At 45.1% G+C, this 21,725-nt stretch overlaps 1 protein-coding gene across 1 annotated transcript in view; it reads right to left on the bottom strand.

The window, feature by feature from the left end:
* LOC309553685 (zinc finger CCCH-type antiviral protein 1-like) overlaps window positions 1-21,725 on the bottom strand; it is a 107,231-nt gene that overhangs the window by 3,338 nt on the left and 82,168 nt on the right. Inside the window, exons 10-11 of the mRNA XM_082255036.1 lie at window positions 7,356-7,467; window positions 1,197-1,327 (exon numbers count right to left, since the gene is read on the bottom strand). Coding sequence (XP_082111162.1) covers window positions 1,197-1,327; window positions 7,356-7,467 — 243 coding nt within the window. The remainder of the gene's footprint in view (window positions 1-1,196; window positions 1,328-7,355; window positions 7,468-21,725) is intronic.

The raw sequence follows: 21,725 nt of genomic DNA, 5'->3' as shown, positions 1-21,725 counted from the left end.
CAAACCTCTCCATCCTTTAATTAGCTGCATGTGCCTATTTTTCCCATAACTTTTCTAGTACAGAACACCCACTATGACACTGGGAACTAAAGTGGGCTTGGAGGGAGTAGAGACATTAGTCGGGGGGGGTTGACAAGATAGAGAGACACCTAGGTTGAAAAGACAGAGAGACACCCAGGTATTGCCAAGACATTTTCTGTGCTTTCTTTCAACTTTTGGTAGCCTACCATCTGCAAGCAGGGCTGCCATCAGGGGGGACGGCCCATGCACATATAAGAGAAGAGATTGGGCACCGAGATCTGTAGGCTGTAGCAATTAAAAATAAAGGTCAGGACTGTCATTTACTTGTTTCGCACAGGAGATTACTACACCTGTCTGCAGATCGAGGTACCCAATTCTCTTTCTTCTGGGGGATTCACCATGACTGGGATGGCTGTGTGTGCTGGGAGAAGGTCTGCCATCTGAAAGGTGTGGAGGTGCCCACTAATGGGACCTGGCTGTGTGTGTTGAATGTGCCATCCTAACAACTGTTATATGGGGATGTCTCTTTCCTGGATTGAGCAGTCTCTTTGTGGGATTGGACAGTCTCTTTGCTGGATTGGGTAGTCTCTTTGCCGGATTGGGCAGTCTCTTTGCCGGATTGGGCAGTCTCTTTGCTGGACTGGGGCTGTCTATTTTCTGGACTGGGGCTGTCTGTTTTCTGGACTGGGGCTGTCTGTTTTCTGGACTGGGACTGTCAGTTTTCTGGACTGGGACTGTCTGTTTTCTGGACTGGGGCTGTCTGTTTGCTGACTATATAGGGATGTCTCTTTGCTGGATTGGGACAGTACTTTGCTGAATACATGCTGAATACATGGGGATGCAAGCACGGGTGACTTGGAATACACTTTTCTGCAGGGACATGTGTTCCTATATTAAAGCCTATGAGACCTGTGCCTGTTGCAAGCTGTGTTCTTATATTTCACAGTCACCTAAAATATTGTGTGATACAGGAATATACTGCAGTCTGTAACACATAAAATATACTCAGCAGTCATGCTGTGATACTGTGTATTGTATGAATATATTCAGCACTGATAGTGATACTGTGTGATCCATGTCGTACAGTGATTTGATGTAATACATTAATATATTTAATTTCATTTTATATTACAGAGAAGCCCTGAGCACTGTTTTAGTAATAAAAGGCAATGTACCTATTAAAGAGCATCCAGAGGTTGGAATTCTCAACCCTCCAAACGTTTTTCACTGTATGACCGGAGGCTGTCTTGCTGAACATTGCAACAATATTTGTGAACTCGCTGGAATTCTGGAGTAAAAGAAATTTCTGCGAAGACAAATGTATGTTTTTTCTTTAATACAAACATAATTTACTCTATTGGATAAGATTATGAAAGAGTACCTATCATTTAAACACAGTGTCAGTCCCTTAGTATGTACAAACACACCCTAGCAATTTCCTGGTAGCTGTGCCGCCACTTGACAGTCCCTTTTATCTCTTAGTGATTCTATTGTTCTGTACACCTGCTCTGCCCATTATGAGGGGTTCCCATTTTCCCTGCTGGATTTTTAATTTGGTAACATTTTGGGGAATGTAACAGGAGGAGCTGCAATATACATAGGTAGGCAGAAACACGCACCTGCAGTGACAGCATCCAGAATTATGGCAGGGAGATCTTACAGTTAAAGCATGTATTACCCTAGAAAAAAAAAAAGGATCCTGTTCCTTTAAAGCGTGAATAACAGCACAGTGCTTGTACTGTGTCATTTGTACCATTCTATGTGCCCTTCTATCACCTGCAATACCTGACTAATCCTCAGAAACAATAACAGAAGGGCACACCAACCTCGTGCATTACCACTAAAAAGGTTTAATAAATTCCAAAAAAAGCAGCATACATTGTACTCACAAATGCATGATAATTGCACACATGTAAGGAAAATTGAACCAAGCGCCTCCAGGACTGCCAGGATACTCCTATGGTGCTGGATGTCGTGATGGCGTCCGCATATGCCTGACTGCAACGTTTCGAGGGAGAATCCTCTTCTTCAGAACCAAAAGTACTTTTGGCACTGTGCAAACATTACTGTTTCCAATCACTGTCAGACCCTCTGCTAGGATAACATGTAGTATATACTGTATGCTGTTTTGTAAAACTCATCTTCTAAATACCTTAATCCTTCTCCCCGATCAGAGGTCACGTGACCACCCGTCGCTCTCTTCCTCCAATGTGTACACTACAGAGGGAGGTCACGTGACCGCCCGGCTGAGGTCAGAGGGGGATTTCAGGCCCCTCCCTCTGTATTACATACATCGGAGAAAAAGAGCAACAGGGAGAAGGATTAAGGTATTTATGATTTTTACAAAACGGCATACAGTATATACTACATGTTATCTTAGCAGAGGGGCTGGCAGTGATTGGGAGCACTGCCCTAACAACCCCTTTAAGCATCATGCACATGCATATGCGGTACTTGACCTACTGATTACCAACAATACAGACCTGCTCACGGATATAGAAATACGGGACAACTTAGGGAACAGTGACCATAGATCAATTGGTTTCAGTATTAATTACAGTAATAGGAAACACAAGGGTAATATAAGGACACTGAATTTCAAAAGAGCCAATTTCCCTAAACTGCGCTCGCTGCTAGAAAATATCAAATGGGATAGAACCCTGGGAACAAAGAACACGGAGGAAAAATGGGAGTGCTTCAAGAGCATACTTAACAAGGGGGTGGGCCAGTGCATTCCACAGGGAAATAAATTTAAAAGAGCAAAACTAAACCCTGGGTGGCTAAACTCCAACATAAAAATGTATATTAGAGCTAAAGAAAAGGCCTTCAAAAAATACAAGACTGAGGGGTCATTGGCAGCATTTAAGCATTACAAAGAGTGTAATAAGAAATGTAAAGATGAAATCAGGGTGGCTAAAATAGAACACGAGAGACATATAGCGGAGGAGAGTAAAAAGAACCCCAAGAAGTTCTTTAAGTATATAAACAGTAAGAAAGCGAGGCCAGAACACATTGGCCCCATAAAAGATGATAAAGGAAAAATGGCCACTGAGGACAGAGAAAAGGCGGAAGTGTTAAATAATTTCTTTTCTTCAGTCTTCACAAAGGAATCGGGGGGCTACACGAACCCCGCTTGTAAGGCCGAACTAAATAATACACCTCAGGAAGTGCCGCCATGGCTAACAGAGGATAGACTTAGAGCTAAACTAGAGAAACTTAACATAAATAAATCCCCGGGACCGGATGGCTTGCACCCAAGGGTTCTTAATGACCTCAGCCAGGTGATTGCCAGACCATTATTCTTGATCTTTAAGGATAGTTTACAGACAGGTATGGTGCCAGCTGATTGGAAAAAAGCCAACGTGGTACCAATATTTAAAAAGGGGCCGAGATATATACCAGGTAACTATAGGCCGGTCAGCCTAACATCAGTAGTCTGCAAAATTTTGGAGGGGATGATAAGGGACCACATACAAGACTTTAGTAATGAAAACGGTATTATAAGTAGTAATCAGCATGGATTCATGAAAAATCGTTCATGCCAAACCAATCTATTAACCTTCTACGATGAAGTGAGCTGCCACTTAGATAAAGGTAAGCCTGTGGATGTGGTGTATCTGGACTTTGCAAAGGCCTTTGACACCGTTCCCCACAAACGCTTACTGTACAAACTAAGGAAGGTAGGTATGGACCATAAGGTGAGTACCTGGATAGAGAACTGGCTCCAGGGGAGAGTCCAGAGGGTGGTGATTAATGGGGAGTACTCTGATTGGGCGGGTGTGGAAAGTGGGGTCCCCCAGGGTTCTGTCCTGGGACCAATCCTGTTTAATTTATTCATAAATGATCTAGAGGAGGGGATATCTAGTACAATCTCAGTATTTGCAGATGATACTAAATTAGGCATGCCAATATCTTCTATGCAGGATGTGGAAATCTTGCAAGCATACCTGAACAAAATAACGGGGTGGGCAACTACATGGCAGATGAGATTTAATGTAGAAAAATGTAAAGTAATGCACTTGGGGGCCAGTAACCAGAAAGCAAGCTACTCACTAGGGGGGGAACCTCTGGGTGAGTCTAGGATGGAAAGGGACCTGGGGGTACTGGTAGACAACAGGCTTGGAAGTGGCATGCAATGCCAAGCCGCTGCAAGCAAAGCCAACAGAATACTGGGTTGTATAAAAAAGGGGATTCACTCCAGAAATAAAGAGATTATTCTTCCACTCTACAAAACTCTGGTCCGGCCACATCTGGAGTATGCTGTCCAGTTCTGGGCACCGGTCCTCAGGAAGGATGTGCTGGAACTGGAGAAAGTCCAGAGAAGGGCAACAAAAATAATTAGGGGAATGGAGGACATCAGCTATGAGGAAAGACTACAAGCACTGAACTTATTCTCTCTGGAGAAGAGACGATTGAGGGGGGATATGATATCAATGTACAAATACTGTACTGGCGACCCTAGCATAAGGAACAAACTATTCAGAGTAAGGGAATACAATAAGACACGTGGCCACTCACTAAAACTTGAGGAAAGGCGGTTTAACCTTAAAGTGCGTAAGGGGTTCTTCACTGTAAGAGCGGTAAGGATGTGGAATTCTCTTCCGCAAGCAGTCGTATCAGCGGGGAGCCTTGATAGTTTCAAAAAACTATTGGATGGACACCTTAAAGACCACAACATACAGGGGTATACAATGTACGGTTAAAAGCAAACACACACACACATCATAGGTTGAACTGGATGGACTTGTGTCTTTTTTCAGCCTCACTAACTATGTAACTATGTAACTATGTAACTATGTATGATCTAAACACTCCAAAATGCTGCCAGAAAAAAATGACTCTCCTGCTTTTCATTTGCATTTATGGGTGTTTACAGGTGTATGGCGTTTAGAAGTGTTTAAGTGTGAATTTTAACTACAATATTTTTGTACAGTGGGAAAAATAATTATTTGATCCCCTTCAGATTTTGTAAGTTTGCCCACTTACAAAGAAATGAAGGGTCTATAATTTTTATCCTAGGTGTATTTTAAATAATAGAGACAGAATATCAACCAAAAATCCAGAAAAAAACACATGATACAAATTATATAAATTGAGTCCCAGTTCAGTAAGTAAAATAAGTATTTGATCCCCAACCAACTAACAATAATTCTGGCTCCCACAGACTGACTATAGTATGTGCTCATGTGGTCCACAGATTAGTCCTGTCAATTTAGGAAGGTGATCCCCACGACAACTCATTATGTGTATAAAAGATACATGTACACTGAATCTCTTTCTTCCATTCAAACCTAACCATCATGGACAAGACTAAAGAGCTGTTAAAGGATGTCAGGGACAAGATTGTAGACCTGCACAAGGCAGGAATGGGCTACAAGACCATCAGCAATAAGCTTGGTGAGAAGGAGACAACTGTTGGAGTGATTATTCGCAAATTAAAGAAATACAAAATAACCATCATTCACCCTCGGTCTGGAGCTCCGTGTAAAATTTCACCTCATGGGTTAATGATGATAATGAGAAAAGTGAGGAATCATTCCAGAACTACACAGGAGGAGCTTGTGAATGACCTCAAGGCAGTTGGGACCACAGTCACCAAACAAACCATTGATAACACAATACGCCGCCAAGGACTGAAATCCTGCAGCAAGAAGGCACATGTACAGGCCTGTCTGAAGTTTGCCATCGAACATCTAAATGATTCAGAGAAGGATTGGGAAAAAGTGTTGTGCTCAGATAAGACCAAAATTCAGCTCTTTAGCATTCACTCTACTGGCAGTGTTTGGAGGAAGAAAAATGCTGACTATGACCCTAAGAACACCATCCCTACAGTCAAGCACGGAGGTGGAAACTATGTTTTGGGGCTGTTTCTCTGCTAAAGGTACAGGCCGACTTTTTGCCACATTTAGGGGCCAATGGATGGGACCACGTATTGTAAAATCTTGGATGAGAACCTTCTTCCTTCAGCCAAAACACTGAAGATGGGTTGTGGATGGGTATTCCTGCATGACAATGACCCAAAACATACCGCCAAGGCAACAAAGGAGTGGCTCAAGAAGAAGCACATTAAGGTCATGGAGTGGCCTAGCCAGTCTTCAGACCTTAATCCTATAGAAAATTTATGGAGGGAGCTGAAACTTCGAGTTGCCAAGAGACAGCCAAGAAACCTTAAAGCGGAATTCCGGGCACAGAAAAAATTTTTTTCAGTGAACATACCCCCGGGACAGTCAGGGCTAGTACATTCCACAATGGCTAGCCTCTGATCTGTCCCGGTTCGCACTTACCTGCAAGAAGAAATACTCACTTATAAAATTTCTTCCACAGCGTTGCCATCTCTGTTGTGGGCAGCTGAAGCCAGCGCGATCCTCTTCTGCGTCCTCTTCCGCGTCTTCTTCTCCCAGAATGCGCCTGCACCGGCCCCTCTCGTCACTTCCGGCGCGGCGCCGCATTCCAACACAGCTTCTGGGCATGCCCAGAAGCTGTTTAGCAGGGAATGCGGCGTCACAGCGGAAGTGACGAGCGGGGCCGGTGCAGGCGCATTGATTCCTGGGAGCGATGACGTTCAGCAAGGAGACGGCGCGAGCCGAGGCCGCAGAGGGAGGAAGTGACGAAAGGTGAGTATTTCTTTCTACAATTACAAGGTAAGTAAAAAAAAAAAAAATAATCCTAACTATCCAATTCCTTTTCAGGTGAAGCAAAGCAAGTGGATGGGCACAAAATCGATTAGGTTGATTTTGTGCCCGGAACTCCGCTTTAAGGATTTACAGAAGATCTGTAAAGAAGAGTGGACCAAAATCCCTCCTGAGATGTGTGCAAACCTGGTAACCAACTACAAGAAACGTCTTACCTTCGTGCTTACCAACAAGGGTTTCTCCACCAAGTACTAAGAAATGTTTTGCTTGTGGATCAAATACTTATTTTACTCACTGAACTGCAATTAAATTTCTAACATTTGTGTCATAGGTTTTTTTTCTGGATTTTTGGTTGATTTTCTGTCTCTATCATTTAAAATATACCAAATTATAGAGCCTTCATTTCTTTGTAAGTGGGCAAACTTACAAACTCTGCAGGGGATCAAATAATTATTCTTCCAAATATATACTAGCCAGTAGAATAAATGTATTATTTAAAATACATTTAAAAATATGTTGGATGCCTGTAAAAGCAGTGTTTTTTTTTAACTCAGTGTGCATGAAGCCTTAGAGCTGTGAGACATATAAAAAAAAGTCAGTGGCTAACTCAGTTCTCCAGGCTCTACCTATAACTAAATGAACACTTTGCACTTGCAAGGTTGTGTTTATGAAATGCATTGCAAAGTTCCCTTCCCATCATACCGTGTATCTGTTTTCCGGCACCACCTCCAAGTCCGACTGTGGTAGATAGGTACTATTCTTGAGACTGGGGTCAGATTGCTTCTGCTTTGCGATGTCCGTAGAAGATTTTATGCTGTAAAGCAAAAGCCAATAATTGACTGCTATTATCTTAAAGTGCTGGCTCCACCAAGAGCTCTTAGATTAAATCAGTATATCTTCTATATACTGAATACTGTGTAAATGGTATTAAAAGCAGATTGCAATTTCCTGTTTCTCATGGGGGATTCTGCTTTTAGTTCTAAATTAAAGTATATGTAAACCCTTAAGCCGAGAAGGTTTGGAGTGCATGCCAGATATATGCTGGAGGTGGTGACGAAAACCCACACAATACACTCTGTATATGCTGGTGCCGGCATCCAGGCACCCAAAAATGTGAGTGTAATATTCACTATATTGTCAAAAAGTATTCGGACACTTGCCTTCACACGCACAAAAAATTTAATGACATCCCAGTCTTAGTCCGTAGGGTTCAATGTTGAGTCGGCCCACTCTTAGCAGCTATACCAGCTTCAACTCCTGTGGGAATGCTGTCCACAAGGTTTAGGAGTGTGTCTATGGGAAATGTTTGACCATTCTTCCAGAAGCGCATTTGTGAGGTCAGGCACTGATGTTGGACGAGAAGGCCTGACTCGCAGTCTCCATTCTAATTCATCCCAAAGGTGTTCTATCGGGTTGAGGTCAAGACTCTGTGCAGGTCAGTCAAGTTCCTCTACCCCAAACTCGCTAATCCATATCTTTATGGACCTTGCTTTGTGCACTGGTGCGCAGTCATGTTGGAACAGGAAGGGGCCATCCGCAAACTGTTCCTACAAAGTTGGGAGCATGAAGTTGTCCAAAATGTCTTGGTATGCTGATGCCTTAAGAGTTCCCTTCACTGGAACTAAGGGGCCAACCCCTGAAAAACAACCTCACACCATAATTCCCCCTCCACCAAACTATTTGGAACAGTGCACAAAGCAAGGTCCATAAAGACATGGATAAGCGAGTTTGGGGTGGAGGAACTTGACTTGCCTGCACAGAATTTTGACCTCAACCCGATAGAACACCTTTTGGATGAATTAGAGTGGAGACTGCGAGCCAGGCCTTCTCGTTCAACATCAGTGCCTGAACTCACAAATTCAATTCTGGAAGAATGATCAAACATTCCCATAGACACACTCCTAAACCTTGTGGACAGCATTTCCAGAAGAGTTGAAGCTGTTATAGCTGCAAAGGGTGGCCCAACTCAATTTTGAACCCTACGGACTAAGACTGGGATGCCATTAAAGTTTGTGTACGTGTAAAGGCAGGCGTCACAATACTTTTGACAATATAGTGTATATAACTTAAAATTGCCAATCAATTTTAATAAAGTTACTACACTATGATACTTTATATCTATTTCCCATTTGATCATCCTACTTATGAATGACACTACAATTCGAGGCATCCTTCTAGTCTACCCCAGGAGGAATCTTGTCTCTGGTGAGCACAAAACTGGATTTTTGTCTTACCGTTAAATCCTTTTCTCTGAGGTTCACTGACGGACACAGCTTTAAGTCTTCAGACCATTGGGCTTTATGAACTTTCTCTTTAGGAGTAGGGCTAGGCGGAAACCTTTTTGGTTATGCCCATGGGGCAGTCCCAGAGGGTATACCATCACTACCTGCTGTAGGACTCCAGTTTGAAACAAGCAGTGTCAGAAGACCACATAACTCAACCCAACAAAGGGGCGGGCGCTGTGTCCGTCAGTGAACCTCAGAGAAAAGGATTTTATCCTGGCCATGAGTTGTTTTCCATACAATAGCAGCTCCTAACAGGTTTCACAAGGACAGCTGTATAATGGATTACCTAGCTAACAGACCATTGTTTCAACTATGGAAAAATCAACAACAGAGAAGCCATGGACAGAAAGTTTTTGTTTCATTTTCTGGTCATCAACTTAGACCTATTCGAACTGTATTTTTAAATAAATTTAATATAATCATAAGTATCTACAACCTCTTTGTTCCATCATATACCAAGAGGGGATGTGGAAATTATGGTTATATGGACAATTCTCCATTGAAGATTATATTATATCAGTTAGAGAGTAGTTGATGATTAAGTTAGATTTCATGTTGTAGATCCCAGACCATGTCAAGATTATATTATTTACTAGCACAATAATTCTCTAATAGATAACCTTCTGACTGAATATATCACATGTGTCAAACAATTATAATTCCAGGTTATTTTGTATCAATTTAGATAATCTATAAGTAAATCACTTATTCTTAACTGAGATATATATAGGGTATTAGTACGCATACTCATTAAATGGCATTACCAGAACTGAACCTTTTAAAGAGATATAATGGAAATATCAAATGGCCATGCCTGCACCATGAGAATATGGACAGATTTTCATTTCTATTATTACTATAAATTAATGTAGTAACTTCTATCAAAGATATTTGCTCCCTAACCTATATGGTGGTTAAAAGAAGTAGTTGCATAATTACACAACCAGTTAATGGTTATTTATCCCAACCAATGGGAAGAAGTTCCACTTTCTGGGTTCGGCTTATTATAATTTTTATGGCCTTTTTGTCCTATACAATATATAAAGGAACCCAGACGAGACATAGGGACACACACATCCATCCATACACACTCATACTCACTCACAATCATCATACTCCATCTTACTTCACACCCTCATTTTACACCTGACACTCTGAAAAACTTTAAGGATGCCAGATGCAAGCTCCTCCCCAACCAGCCACCATTTTGGGAAGGGCAGCCATCTTAGGGCTCTGGTAACGACCATTTTGAGCCAGCAGCCATTTTGGAGTGGTAATTATGCATTATTGATTCTTTGATTTTTGATTCTCTGTATGCTATAAAATGGTATACTTAGGATATCTAGATTACCTTCCCAGTTGTACCAACCATTATAGATTTTTCTCTAAACTTTATTTTTGTTTTTATAAATTTTCCCTTTAGCTTTAGCGCTATATTAGCGAATTAGTCTCACAATTTTGCATAGTCTATTCTCACTCCAACTGCAGCGGAGTGACTGTTGGCTATGCAATTCGCAGACAATTTTGTCTAAAATATATAAAACTCTTAATATATGGTTTTTACTCCTTCTGGGAAAAAGTAATCCTCTCCTTTGATTTATATTGCTGAGCCAAACAGATAATTTAGTGTTCACCTGAACTCCTGCAGAGTTCGCAATGTAACGTCCAAGTGGGTTTCTAGGGCCGAGGAATGCTCTGCACGCAGAAGCAGATTGTGCAGGTAACCTAGTACCGCAATCCTCTTCTGCCGTAACAAGGCCAACACTGGGGCTTAAAGACCAAAGGGTAACGCCACAAATTGAAAATGCTCCTCGCCCACGGCAAAAGGAAGAAAATGTTGATGCCCGACATATATTGGAAAATGAAGGTAAGCATCTCTTGAGATCGATGGAAGCCAGCAGATCTCCCTGATGAAGGAAAGCTACTACTGTGCGGATGGACTCCATCCAAAATTTCTAAACCCGCAAAAAAGTGGTTCAGAGCCTTGAGATCCAAGATCGGACAAACCTTGCCTTCCTTCCTGGGAACTGTAAACAGATTTGAATAAAAACCTTGGAAACGTTCCAACTCTGGAACCGGCACAATAACTCTTTGTGCTAACAGGTCCTGCACTGCTCCATAGAGGCCCTGTAGCTGCTCTGGAGACAGACGTAAGTTGGAAGGAAAGAACCTTGCCAGTGTTGTGGAAATTTTTATTAATATTGATGTGGAGGTTTCTTTAGGATGTGTTTTTAGTTAAATTACCATTATGTCTCCCAGTGTCAGTTTACTGGTAATTGCTATACATAGCGAATATTGCTTTAACTGGCCTTGAGGAAAGACCTGTAATTGTGGAAACCTTCCATTAAATGGAGACTGCATGCTACTTGTAGCCTGATCATCCCTATCGGCAGTGCCGGTCCGGATCTATGGCAGTGTAAGGCGAACTTCACAGCACAAATGTATATCAGCCAGCCGCGGGCCCCGGTATTCACTGACAGAGATATGTTTGTGATGTGGAATTCTTATCATTTTAATATCTGCCCCTTTTGCCAGGATTAATGGCTGGCAGCTTTCGGTCATGCTTGATCCGTATGATTGAAGTACTGCTGCTATTGTCCTTTGCAGGTAAAGTCTCATTCACTGGAACAGTAGCATGATCACTATCAAATATGGTTTTTATGAACTATATTATATAGGATTCACTCTAACAGGTTATGATGAGAGTGCATGCTTGTGAATTACCGTGGCCGAGACCATGAGAATCCATGTGGCAGCCATGTTACTTTGTTTCGCTTTCACTTGGCAGTTGGAGTCTCATGCACCAGGACGTGTTTCTCCATAAACATACACTCCCCTTTTCTATTGTACTTTTGAATGTATACATGTCTGTGATTGGTTGTGTTGACACCACCACCCCTGTAAACCCCTTTTGTTCTCTGACTATAAAAGAAACCAGGGCTCTGCTCTAAAGGCAGAGAATCTTCAGTTGACATTGATTTGACACAGCGTGCGCCTGTTTCTTTCTGTCGCCGAGCACGCTAGGATTTCTTTATACAAAAGAGCTGTACATTGTACTTTTCAGTACAAGGGATTAAGGGCACTTGGCGCGTAATAATATTCACAAGTGCGCTTTTCAGCGCAGCAAAGTTTTCCACACACCGAGCGAATTTCTATGCTCCAAACTCCATTCATTTCCACAACACCAGAGGCAAGGACCAAAACTCGATCTTGTAACTGAACCAAATCAGTTTGTGGACCCATTTGTCCTGAATGAGCAAGGTCCCCGAATCCGGAAAGAAGCAAAGATGTCCCCCCACCCCAGACGCAGGGGAGGGCGCCCCTTCAGGCTGAGGAAAGCTTGTCTGCGGAACCAGAAGTGCCCACTTTGGACTTATCAATCCAGGGTCTCTTGGAGCCTTCTGCAAAGTTATGGGTGGATCTCAAGCCCTTTTCCTGCAATCCAAATGGACGAAAGGGCCGCTTGTGAGCCGAAAAGAAGGGACCCCACTTACGGCGAGGTTCCTTGCCCTTGGCTGTCTGCGGAAGCAATTTACTCTTGCCTCCCACAAGGCCCTCAATAATTTCTTCTATAGAGGCACCGAACAAATGGTCACCTACGAAAGGAAGATCAGCTAGCACCTTTTTAGAAGACCAGATCATGTGGCGAAGGATCACCGCCGTCACCAAAACCCTGCAGGCCAAGGGGGCCGCATCCAGGGATGCATCACAAATATACTGTAACCCCTGGATCAACTGATCCACCAGGTCTGCCAGCTCAGAAGGATGTTGACTTCCCTCCAGATCCTGGCACAAAATTTTAGCCCATTCCGTTAAAGTCTGGGATACCAAGGTGATAGCAAACACCGGTCTCAAAATTGAACCAGCGACAGTGAAGAGGTACCGGACCAGAGCCTCAGCTCGTTTGTCCACGGGTCCTTAAAGGACGGGGCACCCTCCTCTGGCAAAAGTGTGGTCTTATTTAGCCTGGAAACCTGAGAATCCATCGACGGTTGAACCATTAGTTTCTTTAGAAGAGACTCCTCAAAGGGATATCTCCTAGCAAAATTCCTAGCTATACCAACCATGCATTTCGGGGAACCCCACTGACTAGTGACAATCTCATCAAAATAGCCAAGAAAGTGAAACACCTTGGTCACCTTGGAAGATTTGCGGTGTTAAACTGCACCGGTGTCGCCGACTCAGCAGCAGCTGAGTCCTCCAATTTTAAAGTTTACCGCACTGACACAATCAGAGCCTCCACCAGTGCTTTTTCATACATGGCTGCAGAGGAAGAGGACTCATCGTCACTATTAGACCCAGAGGGTCCCGCAGCTTCCAGGAGTGGATTGGGTGGTGAAACGTGATCCACAGGCTCCATGACCATAAAGCAGTGGTTCTTAACCTTGTTGGAGGTACTGAACCCCACCAGCTTCATATGCGCATTCACCGAACCCTTCTTAATTGGAAAAATAAAATATGATTTTATGAGTCTAGTCTCGGGAGGGGCACTGCCAGAAAATAAGGTGTTGTTTACAGAACTGAATTAAACGTATCCTAGAAAGTAAAATGTACAGAGGTCAGTAGTATGTATGGCAGTGTACAGAGGTCAGTAGGCTGTAGGGCAGTGTACAGAGGTCAGTAGGCTGTAGGGCAGTGTACAGAGGTCAGTAGTATGTATGGCAGTGTACAGAGGTCAGTAGGCTGTAGGGCAGTGTACAGAGGTCAGTAGGCTGTAGGGCAGTGTACAGAGGTCAGTAGGCTGTAGGGCAGTGTATAGAGGTCAGTAGGCTGTAGGGCAGCGTACAGAGGTCAGTAGGCTGTAGGGCAGCGTACAGAGGTCAGTAGGCTGTAGGGCAGCGTACAGAGGTCAGTAGGCTGTAGGGCAGCGTACAGAGGTCAGTAGGCTGTAGGGCAGCGTACAGAGGTCAGTAGGCTGTAGGGCAGCGTACAGAGGTCAGTAGGCTGTAGGGCAGTGTGCAGTAGTAAGTAGTTTGTAGGGCAGTGTGCAGTGGTCAGTAGTTTGTAGGGCAGTGTACAGTGCTCAGTAGTTTGTAGGGTAGTGTACAGTGCTCAGTAGTTTGTAGGGCAGTGTAGCGAGGTCAGTAGTTTTTAGGGCGGTGTAGAAAGGTCAGTAGGATGTAGGGCAGTGTACAGAGGCCAGTAGCATGTAGGGCAGTGTATACGGGTCAGTTGATTGTAGGGAAGGATAGAGTGGTCAGTAGGCTGTAGGACGGTGTACAGAGAATAGGGCAGAGGACAGGAGTTGACAGGACAGAGGATAGGACAGTGTACAGGGATCAGTAAAGCCACACATCAGGGGGCTGGGAGGGCACACACCAGGGGAGGGTCAGGAGGGCACACACCAGGGGGGGGGGTTCAGGAGGGCACACACCGGGGGGTTATGAGGGCACACACCAGGGGGTTGGGAAGGGCATACACTGGGGGGAGGGTCAGGAGGACACACACTGTGGGGGAGGGTAGTGAGGGCACACACCAGTGGAGGCCACACACTGGGGGTCAGGAGGGCACACATCAGTGGTTGGGAGGGCACACACTGGGGGAGCCAGGAGGGCACACACTGGGGGGGGGGGAGGGGAGGGTTGGGAAGGCATACCATGGGGTGTCAGGGGGGCACACACTGGGGTGGGGGGTTGGGAGGGCATCCCACGGGGTGTCAGGAGGGCACACACTGGGGGGAGGTGTTGGGAGGGCATACCATGGGGTATCAGGAGGGCAAACACTGGGGGGGTTGGGAGGACATACCATGGGGTGTCAAGAGGGAACACACTGGGGGGAGGTGTTGGGAGGGCATACCATGGGGTGTCAGGGGGGCACACACGGGGGGGGGGTTGGGAGGGCATACCATGGGGTGTCAGGAGGACACACACTGGGGGGGGAGGTGTTGGGAGGGCATACCTTGGGGTATCAGGAGGGCACACACCAGGGGGCATTCACAATGCTTATTGAGCTAAATGAAAAGGAGATGCATTTCCATTTGTCAGCTAACAGCACCTCTATGCTAAGCTGCAGTAACTCAGCAGACTTAGCATAGAGGTGCTTGCAAACTAATCCACCATGTACAGCTAGCTGAGCCTACCTCCAGGAACATTCACTTGGCTCCCTCTGCTCAGCTGCTCATACTTCCCTCTTCCAGGCGGGCGCGATCTCCGTGGTCAGGTACATCCCCATCCCGCCCACTCAAGCAGCAAGCAGCCTGCAGGAGATAGGCTGGAAACCTGCTGGGGGAGGTACAGGGGCAGAGCGTCAAGTGTCTATGTGTAAGTCGTCCCGACCGCAGCTCTGATTTCCCGGGGGGGGGGGGGTTGGCCCCACAATCAGTAATATTTTCTCGGGGGGAGCAATTGCCCTGTTGCCCCCCCGCCGAACCCCTGAGACTGACTCACCGAACCCCTGGGGTTCGATCGAACCCAGGTTAAGAACCACTGCCATAAAGGGTTCATCAGAAAAAAAAAAAAATGGGAGGCCCCTCCTCCCTGTGCGGTGCTGTATACAGCAAAGGAAGGATAGAATACCCCCAGAGACTCGCCACCTGAGCTGGAGAGCGCCAAAACAATCTGCCATACTGCTGGAAAGAGGAGGAGGAAATGCTGACCTGACACTAGAGGCCCCCACAGCCTTAGCACTGCATCAAACTACAGGAAAATGTCCGCCAATAAAACTCTATGGGGAAACCAAAAACATGGCCACTGGATTACACAAACATGGCCGCTGAAGCCAGGAATAAGAATCTACGGCAAAATGGTGGCACCACCCGGCCCTGCATGGGACCCTAGACCCCACTGGGCCCCAGGGAAGCACAGAGACCCCAGGAGGAGACCCCCCCCCCCACAGTGATCCAGGTATGGACACTCCCACCAGGGGGTCGGTAGCGGCGTCACCCACTACTTCTCCAGCCCAGCACCATACAAGCCCCCCCAGCCAAAAAACACCAATGCACCCCAGAGGGGACCAGAGGGGGTGGACAGGGGCAGATGAGGGCACCTACACAGGGAAAACTCTGCTAAGAAGAAGGGGGAGAGGTATGAGGGGGACACAGGAGAGGGCCTACCATCCCCAGGGAGGGCCTGCAACCACCCCAACAATTCCGTGGGAAAGGAGGGGGGCACTACTCACCATACCATGGTCTTCGGTCGGGCGATACTCCCAGCAGTCCACTGCACCATCTTGGAATGGGGGTGCTGCGGCCTGAGGTATGCTGCGACAGTGATTGTGACTGCTGTCGTGACCAGGGCTATGCGACTTTGCGAGGTGTTTCACTCGCTAGCCAGCCCCCATCCAGTGGGGCTATGTCGCGGCCAACCTAGCTAGGTCACGCTCCCAGGCCAGACTGGGAAGGCCATAAGGATCTAGAATATCCAGTGCGTCACCCAGTCCGGCTGTTGATTGTACTTCACACAGGAACAGTTGATTGTAGTTCACACAGGAACAAAAATAATAAAGAAAAAGTAAAAAATTCCATTTAAATAGGAAAAATGCCAGGACCGCAGATCCCAGCAGAGAGCCAGGTCCTTACTCCTGACTAGGCAGAAAAACTGGAGTCCTACAGCAGGAAGTGATGGTATACCCTCTGGGACTGCCCCAGGGGCGTAACCAAAAAGGTTTCCGCCTAGTCCTACTCCTAAGAAGAGAGTGCATAAAGCCCAATGGTCTGAAGACTTGAAGCTGTGTCCGTCAGTGAATGAAAGATAAAAGCATTTTTTTACCTGATTTTGAAAATTGCGTTGGAAGATTGTTTTTTTTTCTTGGTGTTGAGAATAATATCACACAGGACTATTTAATTTAAGTAAAGTCATCGTTATATATTTGCATGTCACAAAACTTTAAAAACAAGCGCCAGATTGTAGCATATTTATAGTATGTTGTATTTCCCGATGCCTTTTCTGTGCTTTCCTTTTCTCTTTTTTTCCTTTTTCCTTCCTTTCTTACAGACCTCTTCATATATTACTTAAAAGTTATACATCTCTCCTCTTTCCTATCCTTTTATGAAAAGTGGCTGACCATTACATCTGGCGTAACACCTTTCTTTACTCCGATCTCAGTACAGAATAATGGCTCCCGTCCGCTTAAAATTAAAATACTTAATGATGTCTGCTGTATCAATTATTATTGTTTTCAACCATATTATTCTGGTAACGTTGTACGGCTCTCTGTCGTCTGTAATACTTGACTTGTTTAATGTTACAATTTTTCTGTAACAATAAAAATATTTTCACCTCTACAAACAAGCGCCATACCTTTTATTTAATATTTATCTGGTCTGCCTACTGTATCAAGAGCTTGCTTTACTGAGAACTACAGTCTGAATGAGCAGAAATGCGGGCTGTGGGTGTGTATGGGATGAATCAGGCTCCTGGCTTGTCCATCTAACTATGCTGTACAGTGGGCGGATCAGACCAGGAATCTGAGACTCTCAAGTCTGCCCACTGAGCCTGATTCATCCCATACATGCCCACAGTCCGCCCACACTGCCACCCATTCAGACTCTACATCCCAGGACATGATGGGATTTGTAGTCTTAGTATGTGGTGAAAAACACTAACAGGATGTGATGTCGCCACTCCAGAGATCCCTCTTCCTGGAGCCCAGGGATAGAGAAAATTATAAATAAAGGGCTGATGGAACATTGCTGCACATTTTCTGGACTTGTCCAAAACTCACTCATTACTGGAAGGCTGTCCGAACCCTTGCTAAAGACTTTACTGATTACGAGATCCCTGATGATCCTGCCTTCTTTCTACTTCATTTGTCCAACATCCCGGTGCAGAAATACAAGAAATCTCTGTTACGCCATATTTTGAATGCCGCCAAATACTGCATCCCGCTGTTCTGGAAAAACCAACCACCCCCCCCGCTCTCAGTGACTGCATACGTAAGGTTGAAGAGATCAATAAAATGGAAGATCTCATTCCAACAGCTCAGCATGATAGGGAAAAATACGATAAAACTTGGCTGATATGGAACTTGTTTGTTCTCTCTGATAAGGGGCAGAAACTATTGAGTTCTGATGTGGTCCGGTGATCGGTATGATCAACTCCTCCCTCCCTCCCTTTCTTTTCCTATGCACCCCCCCCCCCCCCACCACTTTGACCTTTCTCTCTCTCTCTTTGTGCTCTATATGTCTCTCTTTCTTTCTTCTTCTCTTCATTGATGTATCTCACTCTCATGTCCACCTTCCATGAATCCCAAGTTATGGTATTGAACCTTAATAGATGTACAGGGAAGGTGATGTCCAACTCCGAATATTTACGTATGCCTGTTACTGCTGTGGCGCCTTGCACCTAGAGGTAGCTGCCCACTTATACATGTAGCCGTGACAGCCTTCACTTACTTACGAGGGTGTTTTTTTCTCACTCAGTGTTGTTGTTATGGGGCTATGGCCATAACGTTGACATTCTCTTACTTTTGAAATTCTGGTGTTGTTTCTGGTTTTTCCTTACTGTTTGTTGTTTGTATTGTTTATTCTTCTGTATTATCTATCTGTATTATCTCTGCATAACTCAATAAATACAAATAAAAAAAAAAATAAAAAATAAACAGCTAAAGTCATTGATTATTTTAAATTCTGAGTTTTGTACAATTTTAATCCAAATCACATTAGCAGTTTTACCTAGATAAGTACATAGTGCTAATTTAAAAATGTTATCACTATCCCGGAGTTCTTCTTTAAGCAAAACAGAGAATGCTTTAGCACTGAGGGTTAGTTCACATCATAGAAACGCAGTCCAGAGGTATTCTGGATGCTTTCCTGCATGCGTGTTTTTGATGTGTTCCAACGTGTTTTTGATGCTGTCCAGTGTATTTTCCCCCTCTTTTTTCTTAACCTTAAGGTCCAGTTCACACCATAGAAATGAAGTCCGGATGTGTTCTAGGATGCTTTTCTGCATGTGTGTTTTTGATGCGTTCCAGTGCGTTTTTGATGCATTTTACAGTGTTCCAGTACAGTCCAGTTTTTCTGGAACTGGAACACACTGGAACTGCAAGCACTGGTGTGAACTATGCCATTGAAAACCATACACCTACTTTCCATGCGTTTTTGATGCAGAAAAAAACGCACTGAACTGCATGTGGTATCAACTGGCCCTGAGATCAAACACCTAGCTGCACACATTCACACTCATTGGTTTCTCCCACCATCGGCACACATACTGGTCTCTCCCCAGTGGCCAGTTTCCAGTCTGTTGTTAACCTCCAGTCACCTATCTCTAGTATTTGTGTGTAAACCCCTCACTGTTCAATCTCTAGCGTATTTGCATTAAACCTTCAGGAATAAGTCATAAGCATATGTGCAGTAGACTCTCAATAGCCAGTGGCCTGGGTATTTCTATTAACCCTTCATTGTCCAATCTCCAGAGTATGTGCCTTTAGGCTGAATAAAAATAAAATAAAAATAAAGACACAAACAGCTTAGCCCATTAATAGTAAAAATAAAATAACTGGATTTTTATCATACCGTAAAATCCTTTTCTCTGATGTTCATTGACAGACACAGCTCCATATCTTTTTGACATGATGGGTTTATGCTGCTTTCCACAGGAGTAGAACACTAGGCGGAAAAAAATGTGACCACGCCTATAAGGCAGCCCCAGGAGGTATACTCCCACTTCCTGCCACTTCAGTTTTGTAACAAGCAGTGTCAGAAGAACATAAAACCCAACTCAATAGACAGGCGGGTGCTGTGTCCGTCAATGAGCATCAGAGAAAAGGATTTTAAGGTCAGACAAAAATTCAGTTTTCTTTTTCGTTCATTGACAGACACAGCTCCATATCTTCTTGACAGATGGGACGTCCCAAAGCAGTGTCAATATGAGGGGTGGGAATAACACAGCAAGAAAAAAAAAAAACACACTTCCCAAAGGCTAGACATAGCCAACCAGGCAAAACAAGAGCTCAACCAGTAACAACTGGAGCTCACTTGACAAAAATAAATACACCCAAAGGGGGACTAAACCTCTCCAACAGCGGCGTGCAAAAGCTTGCGGCCAAAAGAAGCATCCACAGATGCCAAATCATCCACCTTATACAATTTTGTGAAAGTGTGCACAGATGTGGCCTCCTTGCATACCTGCATCACTGACGCCTGAAGACGGAAGGCCCAGGAGGCACTAAGCGCTCTCATAGAATGCGCATTAACAGGGAAAGGAGGATTCTGGCCCCTAATGGAATAGGCCTGCACCACCATCTTATCTGATCCATCTGGAAATGGTCGCAGCCATTACGGGGTCCATCCGTAAGGACAAATAGAGAATATGATTTCCGGAATGACTCAGTTGCCGTCATTCTTACAAAGAATGTAAGGCAATCTCTTTAGGATGCTTAGGCTTAGGACACAAAGAAGGCGACACAACACCTGTCTTCATTTAAATGGAAACCAGAGACGATTTTAGGAAGGAACGACTGACATGTACGAAGCACCACCTTGTCTCTGTGAACCACCAGGTAAGGTGAACAACAGGACATCGCAGCCAGCTCCGACACCCTGAGCGCAGAAGTAATAGCCACCAAGAAAACTACCTTCTGTGTCAAAGTAAGCAGAGGAATTTCACGAATATTTTCAAAGGGTGGTTTGTGAAGAACCAAAAGCACCAAAGGAGTGTCCATAGCAACAGTCAGAGTATCCTGAGACCTTGCTACGAACCTCTGCACCTTCCTGTTGAGATAAGAGGCCAACAGGTACACATCAGGAGTCCCCCTTCTGAGGCACAGTTCATGAAACACCTCCTGGTGGAGAGACCATTCTCACTGATCCAACTTCTGTCGACTGAGGTAATCCGCCTGCCAATTTTCCACCCCTGGAATATGCACGGCAGAGATGGCTGGAACAAAGCATTCTACCAATCTTAGAATACTGGCTACTTTCCGGGCCGCTAAGGCACTTTTGGTGCCCCCTTAAAAATTGACATAGGCCACGGCCGTGGCATTGTCCTATTGAATCTTTACCGGGCGCCCCTGCCGACGATCTGTCCAATGGATTAGGCAAAGCCGGATCGCCCGAATTTCCAGGATATTGATGGGCAGACTGGACTCCTCCAGAGTCCAAACCCCCTGAGCCGAATCCGTACCCAAGACACCTCCCCATCCAGAGAGGCTGGCATCCGTTGTGACCACTGCCCAGTACAGGGGGAGAAAGGATTTTCCCTGTCGTAGCGCCGGAGAGCGGAGCCACCAGATCAGGGATCCCCTCGTACTTTGGCTCAACAGGATCAGATTGTCTAGAGCCTGTGGGTTCTTTTCCATTTGACAAGGATCTCCTTCTGTAGAGACCTGGTATTTAACTGAGCAAACGGAACCGCCTCGAAGGTGGAGACCATCAGGCCCAGCCCTTGCATACTGAGGGATGATCGCCGGTAGAACAACAGGAGCCGTGTCGCATCCTGCAACTTCTTGAAATTCACCTCTGGAAGAAAAACCCGGGCTAAGGTCGTATCAAGGCTCAGGTCCAGATAGTCCAGTTTTGTGGACGGAACCAGAACAGATTTTTGGAAATTCAGTTTCCATCCCAACTCTTGCAAAGTTCGCACCAAAATGTCCAGATTGTCTTTCAGGGCATTTGCAGAAGGAGATCGTTCAGGTACCACTGGGGCCAACACTTTTGTAAAACCCCCAAGGAGCCGAGGCAAGACCAAAGGGTAATGCCATGAATTGTTAGTGATCCTCGCCCACGGCAAAGCAAAGAAAACGCTGATGCCCGCTATATATAAGAGGTCGCGGCGTGCTGACGTCATCCCGGAAGTTATCGTAGGAGCGGATGTGCTTTGCCGTCCGGCCGGCGGCTCCCATCCATCGC

This window comes from Pelophylax lessonae (genome assembly GCF_965119305.1).
Source record: "Pelophylax lessonae genome assembly, chromosome: 4".
Taxonomy (NCBI): Eukaryota; Metazoa; Chordata; class Amphibia; order Anura; family Ranidae; genus Pelophylax; species Pelophylax lessonae.
This window is presented reverse-complemented; position numbering and strand designations above follow the sequence as displayed.